Raw genomic sequence first — 24,533 nt, forward strand, 5'->3', positions numbered from 1 at the left:
CACAATGGCTGAGTAGGTCTGGGATGAGACCTGGTACTTTGCCTCTCTCAGAAGTTTCCAGGTAATATTCCAGGCATTCTTTAAGAACCACTGATCTAAGCCAGGTACCAGTAGCTCATGCCTGTACTCCTAGCTACTCAGGAGGCTGAGATCTGAGGATGGTAGTTCAAAGTCAGCCCAGGCAAGAAAGTCCACAAGTCTTACCTGTAGTTAACCACCAGAAAACTGGAAGTGGTGCTGTGGCTCAAAGTGGTAGAATGCTAGCCTTGAGCACAAAAGCTTATACCCAGGCCCTGAGTTCAAGCCTCATGACCACCAACAAAAAAATAATAATGAATGAGTCAGTCAATTTAAACTGATAGGCATTGAACCCAGAGCCTTATGCATACTAAGTACTGTACCACTAACCTCCAACACCAACCCTCAGTGGTATTTTCATCTTTCCAGACATGTGTTATATCTCATAGTCACTCATCTCTGCTGTGATAGCTGGCAAGTAGCCATAAGCAACCTGCAAATGAACAGAGGTGATTGTGTTCCATTAAAACCGTATTCACAAAACTATCAGTAGGCCGGGTCTAGCTTATAGGTACACACTGTTAACCCTTCGTCTAGTGGATAGTTAACTTTTGAGAATGATTAAAACCTCAATGCATGACTGTGAGTTTGGTCTGGAAGAGTGTTATGGGACAGTTGCTTCAGTAGTCAAGACTAATGGTCCTGGGCCTCGTGAAGTTCATTTGTGCACATGTGTACAACACATACTATCATTCTCCTTTACTCCCTACCCCTTCTTAACAATTTCAACAGGTTCCATTGTTCTGTTTTCATACATGCAAACAGCTCATTATATTCACCCTCATTCACCCCTCTTGTTAACCAAACCGCCTCCAGCTAGTACTCACCACCCCATCCAACAGAGCTTGTTTTACTTTCTTGTCCTTTTCTTAAACTGTATATTAGTTGCCCCAATAGGGTTTACCATGATATTTCATGAATGTTTTTGTTATATTTTGCTCAGAAAAACGATTGCTTTCTCTTTCTCAGCCCCTACTCAATCCCCTGTTGACCAAACAGCTTTCATTGTGATTTCCTATGAATTGGAATGTATTTCAAAGTTATTGACCCTCTTTTTTTTCCTTTCCCCTTCTCATTATCCTCCTCAATAGTTTCAGTGTGCTCTGAGTGCATGTATGTATTTACATATGTAAATACATATGTATGTACATATCTATGAATGTGTATGTCTTTTAAGCCTACCTTCCACATATAAGAAAACATATTTGACTTTTTGAGCTTGACATATTTCACTCAACTTAATGCTCCCCAATTCTTTCCATTTTCCTGCAGATGACATGATTTTATTTATAGCTGTGTAGTATACTATGATGTATATATGTACCGTACCTTCTTTTTCCATTCATCTGTTATTGATCATCTTGGTTTGTTTCCACTATTTGGCTATTATGAACAGTGCTTCCAAAACATGAGTTAGGCAGGTATCTTTCTTATATATTGATTTATACTCTTTCAAATAGATACCCAATAGTGTTATGGTGGAGTCATAAGGAAGGTATGTTGTTGGTTTTTGAGGTGCCTCTACCGATTTCCATATTGATGCTAGTTTACATTCCCTTACTAAGAGTGTAAAAGGGTTTCTTTTTCCTCACATCTTCATCACCTTTCATTCTCACTGTGGACTCATAGATTAGTTCTGTACTCAATATTCCGAATTCTTTTTCTATTGTTTTCACATTTAATGTCCAATGGGAGCAGTGCCATTGAGAAATGGCCTCAGAGCCGGGCGTTTGTGGCTCACGCCTGTAATCCTAGCTACTCAGGAGGCTGAGATCTGATGATTGTGGTTCAAAGCCAGCCTGGACAGGAAAATCAATAAGACTCTTATATCCAATTAACCACAAGAAAACCAGAAGTGGCGCTGTAGCTCAAGTGGTAGAGCGCTGGCCTTGAGCTGAAGAACTGAGGGACAGCGCCCAGTCCCAGAGTTCAAGCCCCACGACTGACAAAAAAAAGAAAAAGAAATTGTCTCAGAGGTCCAGGCTAGTTGGGTGCTGGTTGTTCATGTGTGTTACCCTAGCTACTCAGGAGGCTGAGATCTGAGGATCATGGTTTGGAACTAGCCCAATCATGAAAGTATGAGACTGTCATCTCCAGTAAGCTACCGAAAGGCTGAAAGTGGAGCCATAGCTCAAGTGGTAGAGTGCTAACTTTAAAGAAAAAAAAAATATCACCCAGTCCCTAAGTTCAAGCCCCACCTCAGCATGGCACCCAAAAAGAAAAAAAAAAAAAAAAAAAAAGATATTCCAGGCTTACCTTATACTTTTCTTACTCCTAACTTGGAATCTGCCATTTTCCCAAGTAGTCTAGCTCTTTCACTCAAGACTAGTGCTCTACTACTTAGCCACAGCTCCACTCTGGTTTTCTCACAGACTTTTCTGCCCAGACTGGCTTTGAACGGTGATTCTTATGTCTCAGCTTCCTAAGTAGCCACCAGGCTTAAAACATTTATTTTTAGCCACGCGCTGGTAGCTCATGCCTATAATCCTCGCTGCTCAGGAGGCTGAGATCTGAGGATTGCAATTTGAAACCAGCCCAGACAAAATGTCTCCATGAGACTCTTACCTCCAATTAACTCCAGAAAAAAACAGAAAAGCCATAGTTTAAGAGGTAGAGTGCCATCCTTGTGCAAAATAGTTGAAGAATAGTGCCCAAGCCCTGAGTTCAAGCCCCAATACCAGTGTGTGTACATACACTAAATGAAAGAGATTTTAAAGATTGCCTATCATTTTTAGATGGTTCATATATTTGTCCATCCTGCTGTTTGATGTGGTAGGTGGATCATATGCTAAAATCTATTTAGCCAGTTCTGGGGCTTGAACTCAAGGCCAAAGCACTGTCCCTGAGCTTTTGTGCTTAACACTAGCACTCTAATCACTTTGAGCCACAGCTTCACTTCTGGTTTTCTGGTGATTAATTAGAGATAAGAGTCTCACGGTCTCTCCTGCCCTGGCTGGCTTCAAATTGCAATCCTTAGATCTCAGCCTCCTGATTATCTAGGATGACAGGTGTGAGTCACCAATTCCTGGCCTAAATTTTTTTTTTTGGCCAGTTGTGGGGCTTGAACTCTGGGCCTGGGTGCTGTCCCTCAGCTCTTCAGCCCAAGGCAAGCACTCTACCACTTGAGCCATAGTGTCACTTCATATTTTGGTGGCTAATTGGAGATAAGAGTCTCACAGACTTTCCTGCCCAGGCTGGCTTTGAACTGTGATCCTCAGATCTCAGCCTCCTGAGTAGCTAGGATTACAGGCATGAGCCACCGGCGCCTGGCTAAAATTTTCATTTTAAAAATGAAGAAAATAGGGGAGTAAGGGGAGGATGGGAAGGGATGGGAAGGAGAAACAAAGGAAGAGGCTACAATGCTTGATAAGAAATGTACTCATTATCTTGCCCATGTAATTGGAACTCCTCTGTAGGGTATTTTCACAATAAAAAAAAAGAAAAAAATGAAGAAAATAAGGTTTAGAGAAGACTGAATTTTCTAAAATTATAAGATAAAGCGCAAGGACTAAACTCAAATCATTTTACTTACTAGCTTAATTTTTTCCCTACCCTCCTGTTCCCTTCTCTTTGCTTTTTGTTTCCTCCTTTCCATTTCCTTTTCTTCCTTTTTTCTTTACTACACTGTACATAATTTGTAATATTATATAAACCTGTATCATTGGCTCTTGGTTTTGATTATTGCCAGCCCCACTAAAGAAAGAAGGCTTCCTGGGCTGGGAATGTGACTTAGTGGTAGAGTGCTTGCCTAGCATGCATGAAGCCCTGGGTTCAATTCCTCAGTACCATATAAACAGAAAAAGCCGGAAGTGGTGCTGTGGCTCAAGTGGTAGAGTGCTAGCCTTAAAAAACAAAGAAGACTTCCTTTGTGAATCCAGTTTGTCAGCGTGGCTAGGGGCTTGGAGAATGTTTGTGGTGTTAGCATTGCCGATGGGAGCTCCTTTTGTCATGGAGCTTACTGAAGTGGCCATCTGTAACCCTCTGGTTAAGTGGAAGGTTGATGTGGGGGAGTGGAAGGTTCTGACAGTGGTGCAGGTCCATTTCCTGACAGCCAGGGACTGCGCCACTCCTGGGCTACCAAAGCAGGATGTCTGAGTAGATCATAAGGTATTACGCTTAAGGCCATGTTTTAGTATTTTCATTATGTGAAAGTTTCTTTTTTAATCCTGCTTGTTTTATTTTCATTAAAATTCCATCTTTTTTCATATCTGATAACCTTTCTAGACAGTTTTTTCCATTTTCTTTCTCTGTCTCATAATCTTTTGCTGCTTTGAGGTGATAATGCCCTTTTTGAAAATGCATGAAGTAGGAGGAGAAATGAAAGACAAATCTGATTTGAATTCTAGTAATCCTCATAATAGATTTTAAAACAAAATGTCTCTTGAATAACAATATGATCTATAAATTATTTCAGTCCAATACTGATGAGAGCTTCTGGTTATCTGAAGGCAGAATTCATTCTACCACTATAAAGATGGTTTGTCACCCACAGAGTACTTCACAGACTACAGTCTTAATTTTTTCACCTTCCAAACAGATAATTGGAACTTTTGGCAGTACTGGTGAATTTGATCTTTTGCAGTGTTGTCTTTCTCTGGAATTCCTCAATGTGTAAATATTATTGTGTCATTCCTTAGTCTCCCTTTCATGTGTTTGTCCTTTGCTCTCTCTACTTTCCCCAGTATCATTTTCCTTCCCTCTTATTTCCTCCCTCTCCTACATGTCATTTCCTTTGTTTTCCTTCAGGACTATGAGAGTAAATTGCAGGCCTTGCAGAAGCAGGTTGAGACCCGGTCCCTGGCTGCAGAAACAACTGAAGAGGAAGAGGAGGAGGAAGAAGGTGAAGTTTAGACAATGAAACTTTCTGGGTTTTTTTTCAGATCCTTTGTCACCTATCAAAGCTGGGTTTCTCAGACTTTACCTCTCCTCTGTTGACCTTAAACGGAACCAACTTAGAGATGATTTAACCCATGCTCAGAGCTGAGCACCCACGTTGTAGTCCGCAAAGGGGCAGTAGGACTCTTAGTGTCCCATAGAACTTCAGGTTTCTGAGGACAGCCCTCATACAAATGAATCTCTGGGAAGTTGACATTCATGGTCTCAGATCCCTGTAAAGAAGTTCATGTGTCCAGTGAGGGAAAGGGTGACATTGTCCAATTTGCTAGGATTACAGGCTGACTATACTCATTACCTGACTTATGTAACCGAAACCCCTCTGTACATCACCTTTATAGTAACAATAAAAAAGAAAGGAAAAAAATAATACAGAGTTAGAACCACAATATGTTATTCAACATTTTGAACATATTGTTGAATTTGACCACTCTTCAATGGATAACACTGCTTATCTAAAATAAAAGTGCAGCTGGGTGGATGCCAGTGACTCACACCTATACTTCTACCTACTCAGGAGGCTGAGATCTGAGGATCATGGTTCAAAGACAGCCCAGGGCAGGAAAGTCATGAGAATTATCTCCAGTTAACCAACAGAAAGCCAGAAGTAGTGCTGTGGCTCAAAGTGGTAGAGCGCACACCTTGAGCAAAAATGCTTGTGGACAGTGCCCAGGCTCTGAGTTCAAGCCACACAGCTGACAAAACAAATAAATAAAAACTCAGGGCAAACATAAATTATAAATATAGAGGCCAGGCACTGGTGGCTCACACCTATAATCCTAGCTACTCAGGAGGCTGAGAGCTGAGGATTGTGGTTCAAAGCCAGCCTGGGCATGAAAGACCTTGAGACTCTTACCTCCTATTAACCACCAGAAAACTGAGGTGGTGCTGTGGCTCAAGTGGTAGAGAGCTAGCCTTGAGCTGAAGAGCTCAGGGACAGCACCTAAGCCCAGTGTTCAAACCCCATGGCCAACAAAAGAAACTAACTAAATAAATAAATAAATAAAGGGGCTGGGAATGTGGCTTAGTGTTTGCCTAGCATACATGAGGCCCTGGGTTTAATTCCTCAGTGCCATATAAACAGAAAAAAACAGAAATAGCACTGTGGCTCAAGTGGTAGAGTGCTAGCCTGAGCAAAAGAAGATCTAGGACAGTACCCAGGCCCTGGGTTCAAGCCCCAGGACTGGCAAAAGAAAGCAAGGAAGGAAAGAAGGAAGAAAGGAAGGGAGGGAAGGAGGGAGGGAGGAATGAATGAATCATAGTTCCATCTGGAATGCATCCATTCCTGGCAGATGTCTAATCATGTTGTTTCTCCCTGCTGCCTGACTTGCATTGTTCAAAATTTCTTAGCTGAATTAGTGCTTTCATTGTTGTTATAATATGAACATTCATCACATTTTATTTTTTTCTTATTAGTAAGGGTCATTGTGACATTTCCAAATGTATACAATATATCCTGATTAACTTCATTTGGTTTATCACTCTTCTTTACCCTCATATTCCAGTTCCTCACACAACTTCTCGTTAGTCTCATAGCTTTAGATTAACCTCTGAAGATCTCTTAATTTTTATACTGAGCTATGTATTTTTAAGTACCTAAGTGAAATAAGACACTTTTTCCTGTATTAGAAAGAAAAAAAGTATAGGCATGGTGGCTTATGCCTGTAATCCTAGCTACTTGTAATATAAAAATAAGATTACAGTTTCAGGCCAGCTTACGCAAAAAAATGCCAATGACTAGGCATGGTGCTACATGGCCTGTTATCAAATGTATTTGGGAAAATTTAAAATAGGATCAACTCAAACACTGATGGCGTACATGTATAATCCTACCTACCAAGAGGCTGAATGAAATGTGAAGATTACAGTTTGAGGTCAGCCTGGCCAAAAAAACTCCCTGAGATATGTATCTCTAATTAACCAGCAAAAATCTGGAAATAGAAGTGTGAGTCAAGTGGTAGAGGACCAACCTTGAGAATAAAATCCAAGTGAGTGTGAGGCCCTGAGTTCAAGCCCAATACAAGTCCAAAATTATCCCAAGCCAGGCCCCAGTGGCTCACACCTGTAATCCTAGCTACTAAGGAGGCTGAGATCTGAGGTGGCTCAAGCAGTAGAGTACTCGCCTTGAGCTGAAGAGCTGAGGGACAGTGCCTAGGCCCAGAGTTCAAGCTCCATGACCAACCAAAAAGAAAAACAGAAATATTCTAGTCACGAAGCCGGGGGCCGGTGCCTCACACTTGTAATCCTAGAAAAGCACTAGAAAACTGGAAGTGATGCTGTGGCTCAAGCAGTAGAGCTCTTGCCTTGAGCTGAAGAGCACAGGCACAGCACCCAGGCCCAGAGTTTAACCCCCATGATTGCCAAAAAAAGAATTATAGTCACATATTAAAATTGTCTGTTTAGAAATAAAGGAAGAGGAAATATAGTTCCTTATTGTACTGTTTCAAATAAATAGAACTTAAGGTTTTCTCAAATATATGTACGGCTTCTATAAAATCAACCTAGTAAGCAAGCTTTACTAATAAACAAAACTGGGAAATAGCATGGTAAATGCTGTAAGGTAGGAGTGTGATTTCCTTACAAGTGTGAGATGACCATTAAATATGCTTCATTTGGTCTTTCAGCTCCTTGGACACAGCATGAGTTTGAATTGGCCCAGTGGGCCTTCCGGAAATGGAAGTCTCACCAGTTTACCTCTTTACGGGACTTGCTGTGGGGCAATGCTGTATACCTGAAGGAAGCCAGTGCCATCAGTGTGGAGTTGAAGAAGAAGGTAAGGAAGTGCTGAGAATGTGGGTGATGCGCAGGCGCAGCTGAGCCGCAACCAAACTAACCGTTCTCTTGAGGGAACTCATCTGCTTTATGCTGTGAAGCAGCTTTCTGTATACTTTATTCAATGTATGTGCATAGGACATAGTAGCTACTAACTAAACTTAAAATGCATGTTTTTAGTTTATTATTTAGTTTATTGTATTTGATAAGAGCTAGAAATTGCTCTTAATAAAAAATGTTTCTCTTGAGTCTCTGAAAAAAAACTCTATTTCACTTTAGTTTTGTGTGTGTGCATACATATGTGTGCATAATGTGTGTGTGCATAATGTGTGCATAATGTGTGTGTGTGTGTGTGTGTGTGTGTGTGATGTTTTTCTTGGATTTCTGGGGGAAAAAATCTCAATTTCACTTTAGTTTTGTGTGTATGTGTGCATGCGCATGTGCACACCAGCACTAGGGCTTTGAACTCAGGGCCTCTAGCTCTGCTTAGTTGTTTTACTCAAGGCAGGCACTCTGCCACCCGAGCCACACGTCCACTTCCAGCTTATTGCTTGTTAACTGGAGATCAGAGTCTCATGGATTTTTCTGCTAGAATAGCTTTGAGTTGTATTCTTCAGCTCCCAACCACTGGTGCCTTAGCTTCATTAGCATGTTTTTTCATTAGCATGTTATTTTTCCTGGGGCTTGAACTCAGGGCCTGGGCTCCGTCCCTGAGCTTCGTTGTGCTCAAGGCTAGTGCTCAACCACATGAACCACAGCACTACTTTCTGGTTTTTGAATGGTTAATTGGAAATGAATCTCATGGGCACTTCTCTGTCTGAGCTGGCTTATAACCACAAGCCTCAGATTTCAGCCTCCTGAATAACTAGGATTATAGGCGTTAGCCACCAGTACCCAGCTTCACTTTAGGTTTTGACTATTAAGTCTGTACTATTAAGCCTGTATGTCTCTTCACCACCTAAGTGACTTGACTCCTAGCATCTGCAAGGCACCAGCACATGTGCTCTGCTCCCACATAGCTTGGACCAGTCCAGTGTCACGAGTTGCACTGACCTAGTTAACAGATTTACTCATCCACAAAATGAGGTTGACAACAGAGCCTGTCACTCAGGGGTGTTATGACAGATGAAAGAGAGAATGTACATAAAACACTAAAAATACTGCCTGAGCATGGTAAAAGACAATAACTGTTACCTATTTTCATAATTGCTACCAACATTTTACACCGAACATTTGATTGAACCTTCCTATGCCCTACTGTTTGTCTCCTGATTGCTAAGATTACAGCCAGAGACCATGTGTACAGTAAGAAGGAAAACAGACTGCTTGACTTGGAAAAATTTATCTCCCAGGGCTAAATTCTCCTTAGGTCAAGTAGACCTCAGCTTCACTCCTGATCTCAGAAACCCATCTCACACTGTAATTACTAACACATTCATCACCAAGTAGACTAAAGGCAGGGACTTTGTTTTTCTGTTCTTAATGCTGTACCTAGTGTTTAATCAGTGTTTGTTGGTGAAAATATAGAGTAGTAGCAAGAGATAAATGACATGATGCATGACACTTACCATATAGTAAACGCTTCTAAGAGTAGTCGTTGTAATCCTCTGGATTTAAAATTGAAACCTTCGGTGTGTTCCAACCTCTCTCATTAATGATGACTAGAGATGCATTGTTGGATCCATCTTTTGGTCTCTAGTATAAGTTCCACTGAAGCCTTTGTTCAATCAGCCAAAATGTATTTACTGGGATTTTAGTTTGTATAAAAACACTCTTCCAAGCTAGGAAGACAAAGTTGTAAATTGCTTAGTCTGCAATTAGGATTGTTCCCTGTGTTTAATATCATAGGTAGCCAACTTTTTTAGGTAGTCACAAGCTATTTGTTGAGCTCATACTTCACATTCAGCCTCTTTCCCATTGGCATAGCAACATCACGTTGTCTGTGAGGCTTACTTGCTGGAATGGTAATGGCTTTCCCACTTGTCACTGCCTTATCCTTCCCACTCAGGTGCAGTTTCAGTTTGTTCTGCTGACTGACACACTCTACTCCCCGTTGCCTCCTGAGTTGCTTCCCACTGAGATGGACAAAACACATGAAGACAGGCCTTTCCCTCGTACAGTGGTAGCAGTAGAAGTTCAGGATCTGAAGAATGGAGCAACACATTATTGGTCTCTGGAGAAACTCAAGTATGAAGATATTCATATAAGTTGATTGTTTCACTTAGGAAATAATAGTAAATTGCTCAAGTGAGTTCCTTCCCATTCTCTTCTCTCTGAGGATGAGTGCTGGTTTTTTTGTGCTCTTGCAGACTAATGATATTACCATATCCATTTTCTAGGAGAATGAATCCCACTCCTCAAATACCTTTGATATTGGCAGATATTTCAACTTGTTCTCCATAGACCCTAAAACTTGAGATGATCCAATTCTATGATTATTATTTCTATCTTGTATTTAGAAATCATTTATCTTTTTTCAGAAAACAGGGAAGTTACAATCTAGCTTTATTTGCATTTAGTATGATAATTGCCACTGTCTGAGTATATTGAAATATCACACACCATTGAACTAGTTTCCTTTGAGACTGTTGGCTCAGTACAGGTTAACTGGCTGTTCTTTTTTTTTTTTTTGAGATAGTCTTGCTATGTAGTCCATGCTTGCCTTGAACTTGTAATCCTTCTGTCTCAGTTTCTTCTTTTTTTTTTGGCGGGGGGGGGGGGGGGGGGGGGTCCGGTCGTGGGGCCTGAACTCTGGGCCTGGGCGCTGTCCCTCAGCTCTTCAGCTCAAGGCTAGCGCTCTACCACCTGAGCCACAGCGCACTTCCGGCTTTTTTCTTTTTGCTTATGTGGTGCTGAGGAATCGAACCCAGGGCCTCAGGCATGCAAGGCAAGCACTCTACCACTGAGCCAGCTTCCCAGCCCTGTCTCAGTTTCTAGAGTGCCTGGGATTATAGGTGTATGCCACTTGACCCATCTCGCTGTCCATTCTTCATTTTTTGTGACTTAGACATTGGTGTCTTCTTTTGGCTTTCATTTTTTTGTAATAACATTCAATGGTGGGAACAACTTTTTGAAAAAATATTGTATGGAATATGCTTCCAAAACACAGCACTAATGCAATCTGATGCTATTAACCACTCCTGCCTCTTGTTTGTTCCATAGGCAGAGACTAGATTTAATGCGAGAGATGTACGACAGGGCCGGCGAGATGGCCTCCAGTGCCCAAGATGAAAGCGAAACCACCATGACAGGCAGCGATCCGTTCTACGATCGGTTCCACTGGTTCAAACTTGTGGGAAGGTATGTGATGATATTGTTGTTTTACTTTTAAATATTGAGCATTTTTGTTTTAACTATTTAAAATCTCAGCAGATATTCTGGGGAACTAATAGGGGGGAAAAGTACATTTAACAAAACCCTTTCTCTAATTTTATCCACTCATGACATAAACACTGTCTTATTTCAACATGTGTATTGTTTTGATTGCCAACTTTTAACCAATACTCTCCCCTGGCTCCTAGCTTTTTCACAAAATGTTTTCATAGTTGATATAGATTGAAAGGAAAAACAAAACTTACATGTATGTTTTGCACAGTCTAAATAAAATCATAGTATGTGTGTATGCCTTAGCAAGCTACAACTATTCCTTTTTCTGATTTGTGCACACTCTTTCCTTAGAGCAATTATCTCACTTCTGTTGGCAGTCTTCTTGAATCTCTTTCTCTCTCTCACTCTTTTTTTTTTTTTTTTTTCCAGTGCCAGTCCTAGGGCTTGAACTCAGGGCCTAGGCACTGTCCCTGAGCACTCTATCACTTGAGCCACAGTGCCACTTACAACTTTTTCTGTTTATGTGGTACTGAGGAATGAAACTCAGGGCTCCATGCCTGCGAGGCAAGCACTCTACCACTAAGCCACATTCCCAGCCCACCTCGAACATTTTATGAAAAAAGGTATTGCTTCTGTGAGACTTTATTGAGTTGAGTTCTTAGAAATTTGGAAGCAGAGAAATTTAAGTTTTGATTTCACTGATTTCAAGAATTGGAGTTGTTTTCAACTGCAAAAATCTCTGTTATAATATTTAAAGAAACTAGGTAAGGTCTGAAAATGTGGCTTAGTAGTAGAATGCTTGCCTAGCATGCATGAAGCCTTAGGTTCAATTCCTCAGTACCACAAAAAAGTTGAAAGTGGTTCTATGGCTCAAGTGGTAGAGTGCTAGCCTTGAGCAAAAGAAGACCAGGGACAGTGCCTAGGCCTTGAGTTCAAGCCCCAGGACTGGCAAAGAAAAAAAAAGAAACTAGTTAAAAAGGAGTTACTGAAGTACTAGTATTTTATTGAAATGAAGTAAAATTCTTTTCTACTCCACTTTGATAATAGACTAGGTTTTTTTTGTTATTGTTGTTTGCTTTTTTTTTAAAGAGATGAACTGGCCAGACACATCTTACCCAAGGAAAGCATGCCTGCTGTGGCCAGTATAATTCCTTGCATTTTGTTTCTGCTCTAAAATGAGAATTCAAATCTTTCTATTTCACCTGACTTTTGAGTAGCTCCTTTGAGGCCTGGATGCTGATCTTTTGTATGAATGAGAGAATAGAAATGTTTTATAACACAATTTATACAATATTTACCATACTTACCAAGGGTTGTCTACTCATGGATTTCCTTTGCGTTTCTTATTCTAAGGATCCATCCTTGTAGAGCTTTTTCACCCTATTCCCTTTCACTTGACCCAGATAAGTTACGCTATTTTATTCTTTTGCTTTTCTATTTGCTCTTATTGTGTTGCAGTGGATTCTGTCCTGTTGGCACCTATAGCTTCCTGTTTAACCAACTCTTCCTTTCTCCCTGGCTGTGTTAATTGGCGTCTTACCTGGTGTCTAGCTCCCCCATTTTCCACGGCTGTGTGAATGAGCGCCTTGCTGACCGCACACCCTCCCCCACTTTTTCCACCGCCGATTCCGACATCACTGAGCTGGCTGACGAACAGCAAGATGAGATGGAGGATTTTGATGATGAGGCATTCGTGGATGACACCGGCTCTGACGCAGGGACGGAGGAGGGATCAGATCTCTTCAGTGATGGGCATGACCCGTTTTACGACCGATCCCCTTGGTTCATTTTAGTAGGAAGGTTGGTGAGGTTATTATGAGAAAGGCAAAAAGGGACCAGCTCTTGCTTTTAAAGGCCTCTGCACAATTTTAGGTAGTCTTGCCTTCGCCAGTTTAATTCATGAATCCTCAGTCTCACATCCTCTAATGCTTAGGCTTCTAATATAAAGGTTAATGTGGCTGGAGAGAGCACTCGGGTACTTTGTGAAAAAGCACACAGCAATTTGTGAAGACGTTATGTTCAGGACTGCTTGTCCTAAATTGCCCAATAGTATTGTTCTAAGGAGGAAACCCCAAAAGAGAAAGTAATTAAAGCAAAGAGTCAAAGACAATGGATTCCACAGATGGCACTGTTGTGAGGAAGCATATGGAGATAGCATGTGGTGGACCACAGTGAGCCCAAGGTTAGATAAGCCACCACAGGAATCAGAGGACTGAACTAGGCTTAGGAGTAGTGTTAAGTACATGGGGTTTTTTGTTTGTTTGTTTGTTTTTTGCTTAGTCCATTGAATCTTAAAAAGAACCTTAGAAAGAAGCAGGATTCTTTAGTCTGATTTCCCTTTGGCTATAGGGACTGTTTTTCTGTATTGCTTTGGCCAGAATTTACCTATAGGATTTATAATGACAAATCTCAGAAAATGTCTGTTGACCCTATCAACAATGAATATTTGTTTAGTGCTACATGAAACTGCTTTTGTTGTGTTCCCCAAACCGAGGCATTGTCTGGCTGTCAGACTATGCATTCCTCTATTAGAAATGCAGAACCCTCCGTCACATGTTCCCAATACTGTGTCTTTGTCCATATCCAAGCTTCATGATGAGTAACGGTCATTATAATTCCAATAATAGAGCATTCATTGGGTTAAGCTAAAACAAGGTCTAGGTTTTAAAGTATAAAAATTAAGTTTAGTGGTATATTAGAACCACCATATCTTGTTGAACATATTGAATGTATTGTTGAACTCAACTACTCTTAAGTGGCTAACACTGCTTATGTAAAATAAAAATTGAGCTGGGCGCCGGTGGCTCACGCTAGCTACTCAGCTCATCCTAGCTACTCAGGAGGCTGAGATCTGAGAATCACTGTTCAAAGCCAACATAGGTAGGAAAGTCCATGAGACTCTTACCTCCAATGAACCACCAGAAAACTGGAAGTGGCTCTATGGCTCAAAGTGGTGGGCTCTAGCCTTGAGAAACAGAGCTTAGGTACAGCGTCCAGAAAGCCTCATGACCAACCAAAAAAAAAAAAAAAAGTTCAGCAAGTCTCTTGACTTGACCTCTCCCCTTCCCACCCCACAGACATGTGTTCCAAAATTTAACACATGAAAACGGGGAAAAGATAAGTTCTTCGGTAGAAATGAAAACCTCAATTACAACGTCGAGTAATAATATTAGACAGTTTTTTTTTACAGTGGTTTTACAGTGGTAAGGAACATGTAAAGTTTAGTTTCTTCCTGAGTAAACACAATGAGATTGTAGAACCATGAATATTGTTTTCTACTGGTCTATTGCCAGAATCAGATGCTTAGCATTTCAAAGAAGCTGACTAAGAAAGGCACTGACAAGTGATGGGAAAATAATGCTTTCTTCCATGGCTGTCTGTGCCCTCATACATGGCCATCCTATTCTAAAGAGTTGGCTGTTACATCTTCTGCCCATATACTTAGTCCCAGTACCAGTTATATACTGAGAGCCTTAAAAGATCTTTTTCAGGGCTGGGAAGGTGGCTCAGTGGTAAAGCGCTTGCCTTGCATGCCTGAGGCCCTGGGTTCGATTCCTCAGCACCACATAAGCAAAAAGAAAAAAGCTGGAAGTGGCGCTGTGGCTCAAGTGGTAGAGTGCTAGCCTTGAGCTGAAGAGCTGAGGGACAGTGCCCAGGCCCAGAGTTCAGACCCCACGACCAGACCTCACCCCCCAAAAAAGATCTTTTTCAAAGGACAAGGCCCTGAGTTCAAACCCAGACGAAGTCAGAATCTTGCTTAGCCAGGCACCAGTGCATATAATCCCAGCTACTTAGGAGGCTGAGATACAGGGACTGAATTTCAAAGAAAAGGTCCAGCCAGTCCAAGGCCCAGAGTTCAAGCCCCAGGACCAGCACACACACACACACACACACAAAAACCTATCTACTTAAATATAAATATATATATATATATATGTATATGTATAATCAAGATATATGTATTTTTAAGATATAAGTATATTCTCTAATATTTTTCCTTTTTCTCATATTAGATGCAAGTATAAATATAAAGCAGTCAACTCTTATTTTATTTTCAACTGATATATTTATGAAGCTATGGTTCAGAAATTGGTCTTTTCATTTGTTTGGGTTCGGTTCTAGACTTCTAAAACTAGTGTCACCTTGCAAGAGACTAGGAGATAGGAGTTGGCTAGGAATATAGCCCAGTTGTAAGGCCTAGGGTTTAATCACCAGTAGCAAGTAAATAGAGACACTGGGTACAGTGACTCCTGCCTATAATCCTAATTCCTTGGGAGACTGAGATTGAGAGGATTTGAGACCATTCTTGACAGAAAGTTTGGGTATCTCCATCTCAGCCAGTAAAATACTGAGTGCATCAGTATGCACCTGTCACCCCAGCTATATAGGAAATGTAAGTAGAAAAAATATAGGCCAGCCTGTGTAAAAAGTGAGACCCTACTAAACAAAGAAGACTCGGGCATGGCTCTAGCAACAGAGCACGTGGTTAGCAAGTGCAAGACCTTGAGTTCGAATCTCAGTACTGCCAAAAATAAATAGAGAAGAGACTGGGGAGGAGGTGAAAGCATAGCAGGTGGTGAAGTGGAAGATGGCTGTCCATTTGGCCCTCAATTACATTCCTTCTCCACCAGAAAATGCATGACGGTGCAGCATCACCCGTTGTTCGGCAGTCACTGGCTGTAACAGCGATTACTTCTTTCCTGCTTTGTAATTTGTAGGATTGGATTTTTCCATATTGGCATGGAATTATAAATGTGACTCACTTGTAAAAGTTTCCATCTTCCTAATGAAATTCTGCTTGTAGATTTGTTGACTGACCTGGATTACCTCTGGTGAATCTTTGTATCCAGATGCAAAGAGCTTGTCCCTTTAGCTATTCTCTTATGGCATGCTGGGATGTATAAACCATCCACCGTAATTTGGGATGAGAGACATAAGCTAGACTTCTAGGTGGAAAAGGGGGCGAAAGATGATTCTGTAAACCTCTCTGAACTAAATTGACATTCCTCTGTAAGAATCACTGTAATTATGCTGATTTTCTTTATGTTGACAAATTTATTTTCTCTTCCTGATGTAACATCACAGAGTTTTTCAGCTAACATGTCCTTTATATCTTCCCTCTCATCTCTGTTCTCCTTCAGTCTGCTAGTTCAAAGTATAAGGACTTCCAAAATTAGAGTAATTACAAAAATTTAGAAAGCTTCAGAGGAGAACTTTGATGCAGCAGTAATTTGGGCTGGGGGGACAGGAGCAGTCTGGTGAGCACGTATTCATTCGTGTATCACAGAAGTGATGGCCCACCCTGCCATGGAATTGCAGATGTGCTAACTAGAGACACCTGCAACAATTCCTATTCAGTGGAATAGCCGTTTCCATAAGCAGAGAGGAAATTCTCATCTTTAATGTGTGCTCCAATGTAACTTTTTATAATATTCCCGTGATGGTGATATGCTTTTCTAAGAATGCAAGGGCTTTGGGGGCTGAGATATAGCCCCTGTGGTAGAGCACCTGACTAGCATGTGTGAGGTCCCACAAAAACAACAACAACAAAAAGTGAGTGCTAAGCCGGGCGCTGGTGGCTCACGCCTGTAATCCTAGCTACTCAGGAGGCTGAGATCTGAGGATTGCGGTTCAAAGCCAGCCCAGGCAGGAGAGACCGTGAGACTCCAATAAACCACCAGAAAACCGGAAATGGCGCTGTAGCTCAAGTGGTAGAGCGCTCGCCTTGAGCTGAAGAGCTGAGGGACAGCGCCCAGGCCCACAGTTCAAGCCCCATGACCGACAAAAAAAAAAAAAAGTGAGTGCTAGTGTCTCACACCTATAATAGTAGCTACTTAAAAGACAGATTGGGAGGATAGCAGTTGCAGGCTAGCTCAGGCAAAAAAGCTCACACAACTTCATCTCAACAAAAAGAAGCCCAGAGCCTGGAATCAGTACCTCACACCTATCATACTAGCTACTAAAGTGGCTGAAATTCTGAGGATTGAGTTTTGAAGCTAGCCCAGACAGAAAAGTCGACGAGACTTATCTCAAATTAACCAGTAAACTGGGTGCTGGTGGCTCATGCCTGTAATCCTAGCTGAGATCTGAGGATTGCTGTTCCAAAACAGCCCTGGCAGGAATGTCTGTGAGACTCTTATCTCCAATTAACTACAAGAAAACCAGAAGTGGTGCTGTGGCTCAAGTGGTAGAGCACTCACCTTGAGCTAAAGAGCTCAGGGAATGAACCCAGGCCCAGAGATCAAGACCCATGAATGACAAAAACAAAAACTAACCAGCAAAAGTCCAGAAGTAGAGGTATGACTCAAGTGATAGAGCATCAGCTTTGAGTGGAAGAGCCAAGTAAGAGCTCGAAGCCTTGAATTCAAGCCCCAATAATGGCACCAAAGAATAAATAAAAAATTTAAAAGTAACAATAACCCAGGCACTGGTGGCTCACACTTGTAACCCTAGCTACTCAGGGGGCAGAGATTTGAGGGTCATAGTTCAAAGCCAGCCCAGGCAGAAAAATCCCCATGAGATGCTTATCTCCAGTTAACCATTCAAAAACGGAAGTGACACTGTAGCTCAAGTAGGAGAGTGCTAGCACAAAGAGGCTGAGACAGTGAGCAGGCCCTTAGTTCAAGCCCCATGACCAACAAAATAATAATAATAATAAAGCTCAATGGTTTTGCCTCTCAGCCTCAGGTATAATACATTTTTTCTGATAAATCTTCCACTTAAAGTTAGAGGAAGATCTCTTTCCTTTTCTCTTACATACAGACATGTTCATTCATCATATTGATTGAGCATATATATTATGTCAGACTCTCTACAGACAGTAGTAAGCAAGAGAAGAGATGGTTTTTGTTCTGACAGACTTACAGTCAGTGACAGAAGTACAAAACATTTAAGTGCAAATCAGAGCAATGATGAAAGAATTGTGTGTATTGCTCAGATGGTATAACCTTGCAGGGACCTGGTGATTAAAATAGCACCTGAACATGTGAGATCAAAGGGAGGAGGTGAACATTTAGTACAGAGAAGACTCTCTCCAGGGGGCACATAGGATAGCTCTGCATGGCTCCAGTGTTTGAAGCAGCCATGTCTGATGGGATCAGCCTCTAGGGGAGAACAGTGATCTTTATGTGTGCTGACTTTGAGGTGAAGTATCCGTTTGGTTCCACAGGCCAAATTCTTAGTCTTAAACGTAGTCATAGAAGTAGCATTGGATGGTAATGTTTGTAATACTTTTTAGGTTACATGTTTATTTTTAAACTTTTGAACAACAAAGCTTTAATTCTTTGTCTCTTAGTACTTCCCCTCCTACTTTGGAGGCAGACTGAAAGGGAAGTGATACCATGAACTATTCGATGTTGACTTGCATTTATCTCATTTCCGTTGTCATTCACATGTCATTTATGTTCTTATGTTTTATTAATACTACTTTTTATTATGTATTCTGTTTTCATAATTGCTTTCATTATCTTGAATTGAAATCTCAAGGATCCATTCCTCCGTCCTTCTTTGTTTTGAAGTTTGTATCAGAGTAGGAGAACAGCAGGCAGGCCTGTGTGTCACATTCAGTTGCTTGATTTCCTGATGCAAGGGTTTATTCTTTGCTTTTTGTTTTATGTGCAAAGATCAGCATATACCAAGTGGGAAGCCAGGAGTAACAGTAGGAACTGGATCCTCAATCTCTTCTACTCATTGGAATGAGCACTCTGAAACTCTGCAGTCACCAGTTTTAATTGCTATAAAATAGTGAAAGAAGACAATATAGATGTCATAGGAGTTTACTTGTTTGTTTGTTTGAAATATAAACTGTTAGATCTGTAACAGTTTATATACATATATGTATATAAATCCATAGGAACCAGCTTTCTTCTCTGGTAGCATTTACCTTGATGCCAATTCAGAGACTCCTGCAGGCTCACTACTCAAGAAATTTCGGACTGTGTAGTCTCTGCCACACGTGTAGGCTTCCCTTACCATTGCTAGTCCTCCTGCCTCAAGATAACAGTCCTTAGAATAAAAATAAAGATGCAATAATGTGGCTTTTTAAGTTATTAACTCTATTTCATTCATATTATCCTGCCTTTTTTTTGTCTCCTGATTTCTGTCTATTGGGAAAGAATCTTGGTAGTTTCTTATATTTAAAGGTTAAGCCCTTCAATTGTTTCCTTTCCCTACCAGTCGTTTTCGCAGAGCAGTGTCTCAAAGGTCTACTTCCAACTGTTACTCTTCTACCTGCAATACAATTCTTACAGAGATTAATTTGGTGTAAGTTGGTCTTTGTCAGCTGTCTTGACAAACATTTGCATTTGTATGTGTTGTCATAGCTGAAAAAAGCAACTAGAAGCAGTTTGAAAGGACAGAACTGAGAGGTAATTTTAAGACAAGGCCTAGAAGCCGGCTCAGTTGAGAGAAGATAGTCTCAGTGAGACTGAGAGCCAGCTTGTCCCTCTTTGGGATTCTCTGATATGTGGTTTTCTGCCTTCTGACTCTAGGGCATTTGTGTACCTGAGCAATCTGCTGTATCCTGTGCCCCTGATTCACAGAGTGGCCATCGTCAGTGAGAAGGGGGAAGTGCGGGGATTCTTGCGGGTGGCTGTGCAGGCCATTGCAGGTGGGTAATCCTCCTGTGTATGAAGGTTCTAGGTCTTGTCTAGTGACCGAGCAGGCCAGGTCTGTGAGGACCACACTTCAGTCACGAACACAAAAGGTGGTGTTTGTCCAACTTGGAGAAGGCCTTTCTTGCTTCCTTTTTAGATTTTTTTTCCCCCAAGTATCATAAATTAATTCTGTTTAGTCCAGGCTCCAGGTATTTTGGAATAATGGAGTAAAGAGTTTTCCTTTAGCTCAGTACCAGTGGCTCACACCTGCAGTCTTAGCTATTCAAGATCAAAGGACCTAAGGATCTTGGTTTGAGGCCAGCCTGAGCATTAGCGTCCATGAGACTCTTACCTCCAGTTAACCATCAAAACAAAAGTGGAGCTGTGGCTCAAGTGGTAGAGTGCTAGCCTTGATTTGAAAAGCTCAAGGGCCGGGCACTGGTGGCTCACGCCTGTAATCCTAGCTACTCAGGAGGCTGAGATCTGAGGATCGTGGTTCAAAGCCAGCCCGGGCAGGAGAGACCATGAGACTCCTATCTCCAATAAACCACCAGAAAACTGGAAGTGGCGCTGTGGCTCAAGTGGTAGAGCGCTCGCCTTGAGCTAAAGAGCTAAGGGACAGCCCCCAGGCCCAGAATTCAAGCCCCACGACCGACAAAAAAAAAAGAAAAGCTCAAGGACAGTGCCCCAGTGCCCAGGCCCTGAGTTTAAGCACAAAAACAAACAGCAGCAAAAACAAAACCAGTTCTTGCTGGCTGCCAGTTGCTTACACCTGTAATCCTAATTACTTGGAAGACTGAAAAGGAGAGTCACAGTTTGAAGCTAGCCCAGTCAGAAAAGTTCAGGAGACTCCCTTTCAACCCATAGCTAGGCCTGTTATCCTCAGCTATATGACAGGCTGAAATTAGAGGTCAGGGATTGTAGCTGCAGGCCAGCCCAGGCAGACAAGTGCAAGACTCCATGTCAACAGAGGGAAGCTGGATGCAGTGACACATGCTTATCATCCCAGCCCAGGAGGCAGATTGTGGTCCAGGCTCATACCTGAGCAGCAAAAAATAGGTATGGAGGCATGGCTTAGTGATAGAATGCTTACTTAGCAAGCATGAAACCCTGAGTTCAAACCTCTGTACTAAAAGAGAGTGAGAGAATAAAACTAGTTATTTACTAAACAGTTCTCTTTTTTTATTTTTTAAATTTTTTATTGTTATTATAAAGGTAATGTACAGAGTAGTTACAGTTAAATAAGTCAAGTAAAGAGCACATTTCTTTTTTATTATTATTATAAACGTATTTCTTTTTTATTATTATTATAAACGTATTTTTTTATTGTGAAAATACTGTACAGAGGTGTTACAATTACATGGGCAAGATAATGAGTACATTTCTTTTTTTTTTTTTTTTTTTTTGGGTCCGGTCGTAGGGCCTGAACTCTGGGCTTGGGCGCTGTCCCTCAGCTCTTCAGCTCAAGGCTAGCGCTCTACCACTTGAGCCACAGCGCCACTTCCGGCTTTTTTCTTATGTGGTGCTGAGGAATCGAACCCAGGGCCTCACGCATGCAAGGCAAGCGCTCTACCACTGAGCCAACTTCCCAGCCCAATGAGTACATTTCTTATCAAGCATTGTAGCCTCCTCCTTTGTTTCCCCTTCCCATCCCTTCGCATCCTCCCCCCCACCAAAGTTGTAAAGTTCTAAACAGTTCTCTTTAAGCTAAGAAGATGATAAATGTACATGAACAGAGGAGTTTGTAGCCATTGTAATTGTTTTTATGTAAAAGGACTTTCCTGTTTATATTCTGTAATCCTCTCCTCACATGTATACTCTCATTTAATGTGCGCTGGGTTTTTTTCTACTTAGCGGATGAAGAAGCTCCTGATTATGGCTCTGGAATTCGACAGTCAGGGACGGCTAAAATATCTTTTGATAACGAATACTTTAATGAGGTGAGAAATCTTTAGGAAGGAGGGCCATGAGGAAAGGGAGAGAAGTAGATGGGTGTGTGAGGAAGTTTTTGCATTGGAGGCCAGTTTCCCTGCCTAGAGCTCTAAGCAGGATGCTGGTAAGCCCAGAGTTGTTGAGTAAGGTACAGGACATACCAGTACAAATCCAATGTGTGCATGTTTGCATGATGCCTTTTCCCAGACAGCTCTTTAATCCACATCATCTTCTAGTCACTTATTTGTTAGGAAAATAAACAAGGAAATGGTGTGTGTGTGTGGGGGGGGGGGTGCATTTATACTGCTTCCTTCTAAACCTACCTCTGCCTCACTTCCAGAGTGACTTTTCTTCAGTTGCAATGACGCGTTCGGGTCTGTCCTTGGAGGAGCTAAGGATTGTAGAAGGACAGGGTCAGAGTTCGGAAGTCATCACTCCTCCAGAAGAAATCAGTCGAATGAATGACTTGGGTGAGTAACAGAGATGACTGCTATCGGGAACATTCTCAAAGAGGGGGAGGAAGAAACTGTCAAGGGATGTAATTTGCTTTCTTCAACTAGGAATGGGGAGAGTGCCCGACAACACCTTTTTTCCATTCTTCAAACCAAATGTATGTTCATCTGACCCTCTTTAGATTTGAAGTCAGGCAGTTTACTGGATGGAAAGATGGTAATGGAAGGGTTTTCTGAAGAGATTGGCAACCACCTGAAACTGGGTAGTGCCTTCACTTTCCGAGTCACAGTGTTACAGGCCAGTGGGATCCTCCCAGAGTATGCAGACATCTTCTGTCAATTCAAGTAAGCCCCTCCTTTGTTCTGCCTGCCTAGCTAGTTGTTAACTGAGATGTCATTTGTGCTCTAGAGTGCTTTACATGTAAGTGATGGGAATGCTCTTAGGAAAGAAAGATGAAAAACATGAGAGCCACATGAGAATATGGCTTAGTGGCAGAGTGCTTGCCTAGCATGCATGAAGCCCTGGGTTCGATTCCTCAGTACCACATACACAGAAAAGGCCAGAAGTGGCACTCTGGCTCAAGTGGTAGAGTACCAGCCTTGAGCAAAAGAGGCTCTCAGGGACAGTGTTAAGGCCCAGAGTTCAAGCCCCAGAACTGGCACAAAAAAAAAACCTGCTTAAGTGGGATGCTTCTTACCACTGGATGCAAGGCAGGCTCTCGTAACAGAATCCAAATGAAAACATGTAATCCAGCTTGTCTTACCTTTTTATTAAGTTTTTTGCATCGCCATGATGAAGCATTCTCCACTGAACCCCTCAAGAACAATGGCAGAGGAAGTCCCCTGGGCTTTTATCATGTGCAGAATGTGAGTAACCTGGACGTTTTTGTCAGACACATTGGGGTTTGTGGTAGTTTGGCTTTCTTGGCGGAGGAAGGATAGCGAGGCCCAGCTGCCTTTGTGCGGGAGGGAGCTAGTGGAGAAGACAATGGAGGGAGGGGCTCGTGCCTGGGTGGTGAGGTCATCCGCAGCAGACGCTGAATTACAGTGGTGCACAGCTGGCCCAGGAATGAAATCTTCCATCACTTTGAATGTATGAATGCATTGTTTTAATGCTTTGGTCCTAGAAAAATAAAACATGTTTACTAGCACTTTTGTTAAAGTTAATATGCTGTCATTTAAATCTAGGATAATTATGTTATTTTGGATGCAAATAAAGCAGAACTTATTAAATACCTTTTATAGCCAACTTAAGTTCCAGTCTGTTTTCCTTGGAGCTAATGCTGTGAGGAATGCCCTTACAGCTGTCTTTGTCTCTAATATAAAATTTCACTAAAACTCAATTCAGAAAATTCACCACGTGGTCTGGGAAGGTGGCTCAGTGGTAGAGCGCTTGCCTTGCATGCATGAGGCCCTGGGTTCGATTCCTCAGCACCACATAAGCAAAAAAGAAAACGGAAGTGGCGCTGTGGCTCAAGTGGTAGAGCGCTAGCCTTGAGCTGAAGAGCTGAGGGACAGTGCCCAGGCCCAGAGTTTAGGCTCCACGACCAGACCCCCCCCCCCAAAAAAAAAAGAGAAAAGAAAAGAAAATTCGCCACGTTTGTTACAATGGCTAATGTTGATGGATTTAATTGGAAATTTTTCTTTGCATTTAATGCTTCCCTCACACCATAGACTCTAATGATCCTTATGTTATCGCTGAGGTAACTGAGGCAGTGAGTAACTAACGTCACTCAGAGGGCAGCCAAGCTAGGGACAAGGCAGAGATCCATTTAAACACAGAGAAATGTGGCCCTTGAGTCCAGGGTCCTCACTTCTCATGAAATCACCTCTCACTCTTGGTATTTGTATAATGTGAACATGCATAAATCTAATAAATATTCATCAGCTATTGTGCACAAGGTGTGCTCGACATGTTTGGGGGTGCAGCTGTACCTTGGGTGCCCCCCAAGGTGCTTAGAATTATGATAAGAGAGATATAACATGGAAAACATGAGAAAAACATTCAAGATGCAGTGGGAGTGGAGAAAGAGAAATTATTTTCATATGGAGAGATAATTAATTTTTTAGCTGGTTGGGGGTGGTTGGGTGGAGAAAGGTCAGTTTTCTGAAGGATATAGAATAATAATAAAAAAATGTGTCAAACTTGGCATTACACCTGACACTCTACAGTCAATACTTTTTTTTCCCTTTCTGTTTTTTTGTTCGTTTGTTTTTGTGACAGTCTTGGGGCTTGAACTCAGGGCCTGATCACTGTCCCTGAGCTTTTTAGCTTGAGACTAGCCCTCTACCACTTGAGCCACACAGCTCCACTTCTGGCTTTGTGGTAGTTAACTGGACCTAAGAGTTAATGGACTCTTCTGCCCAGACTGGCTTTGAACCCCAGTACTCAGATCTCAGCTTTCTGAGTAGCTAACTTTACAGGTGTGAGCCACCAGCACCTGGCTACTTTTCTTATTGTTACTACTATTTGAGATGGGCATTT

At 41.8% G+C, this 24,533-nt stretch overlaps 1 protein-coding gene across 2 annotated transcripts in view; it reads left to right on the top strand.

Moving 5' to 3' along the window:
• Kif1b (kinesin family member 1B) overlaps positions 1-24,533 on the top strand; it is a 152,246-nt gene that overhangs the window by 92,536 nt on the left and 35,177 nt on the right. Inside the window, exons 21-30 of one of the 2 annotated variants that reach the window (XM_042695678.1) lie at positions 4,825-4,918; positions 7,596-7,744; positions 9,752-9,930; positions 10,906-11,043; positions 12,622-12,870; positions 19,560-19,678; positions 21,519-21,604; positions 21,937-22,066; positions 22,231-22,393; positions 22,825-22,915. In XM_042695678.1, coding sequence (XP_042551612.1) covers positions 4,825-4,918; positions 7,596-7,744; positions 9,752-9,930; positions 10,906-11,043; positions 12,622-12,870; positions 19,560-19,678; positions 21,519-21,604; positions 21,937-22,066; positions 22,231-22,393; positions 22,825-22,915 — 1,398 coding nt within the window. The remainder of the gene's footprint in view (positions 1-4,824; positions 4,919-7,595; positions 7,745-9,751; positions 9,931-10,905; positions 11,044-12,621; positions 12,871-19,559; positions 19,679-21,518; positions 21,605-21,936; positions 22,067-22,230; positions 22,394-22,824; positions 22,916-24,533) is intronic. The other variant, XM_042695675.1, reaches the window with a different exon arrangement.

This window comes from Dipodomys spectabilis, unplaced genomic scaffold (assembly GCF_019054845.1).
Source record: "Dipodomys spectabilis isolate Male_0828 unplaced genomic scaffold, ASM1905484v1 ptg000188l, whole genome shotgun sequence".
Lineage (NCBI taxonomy): Eukaryota > Metazoa > Chordata > Mammalia > Rodentia > Heteromyidae > Dipodomys > Dipodomys spectabilis.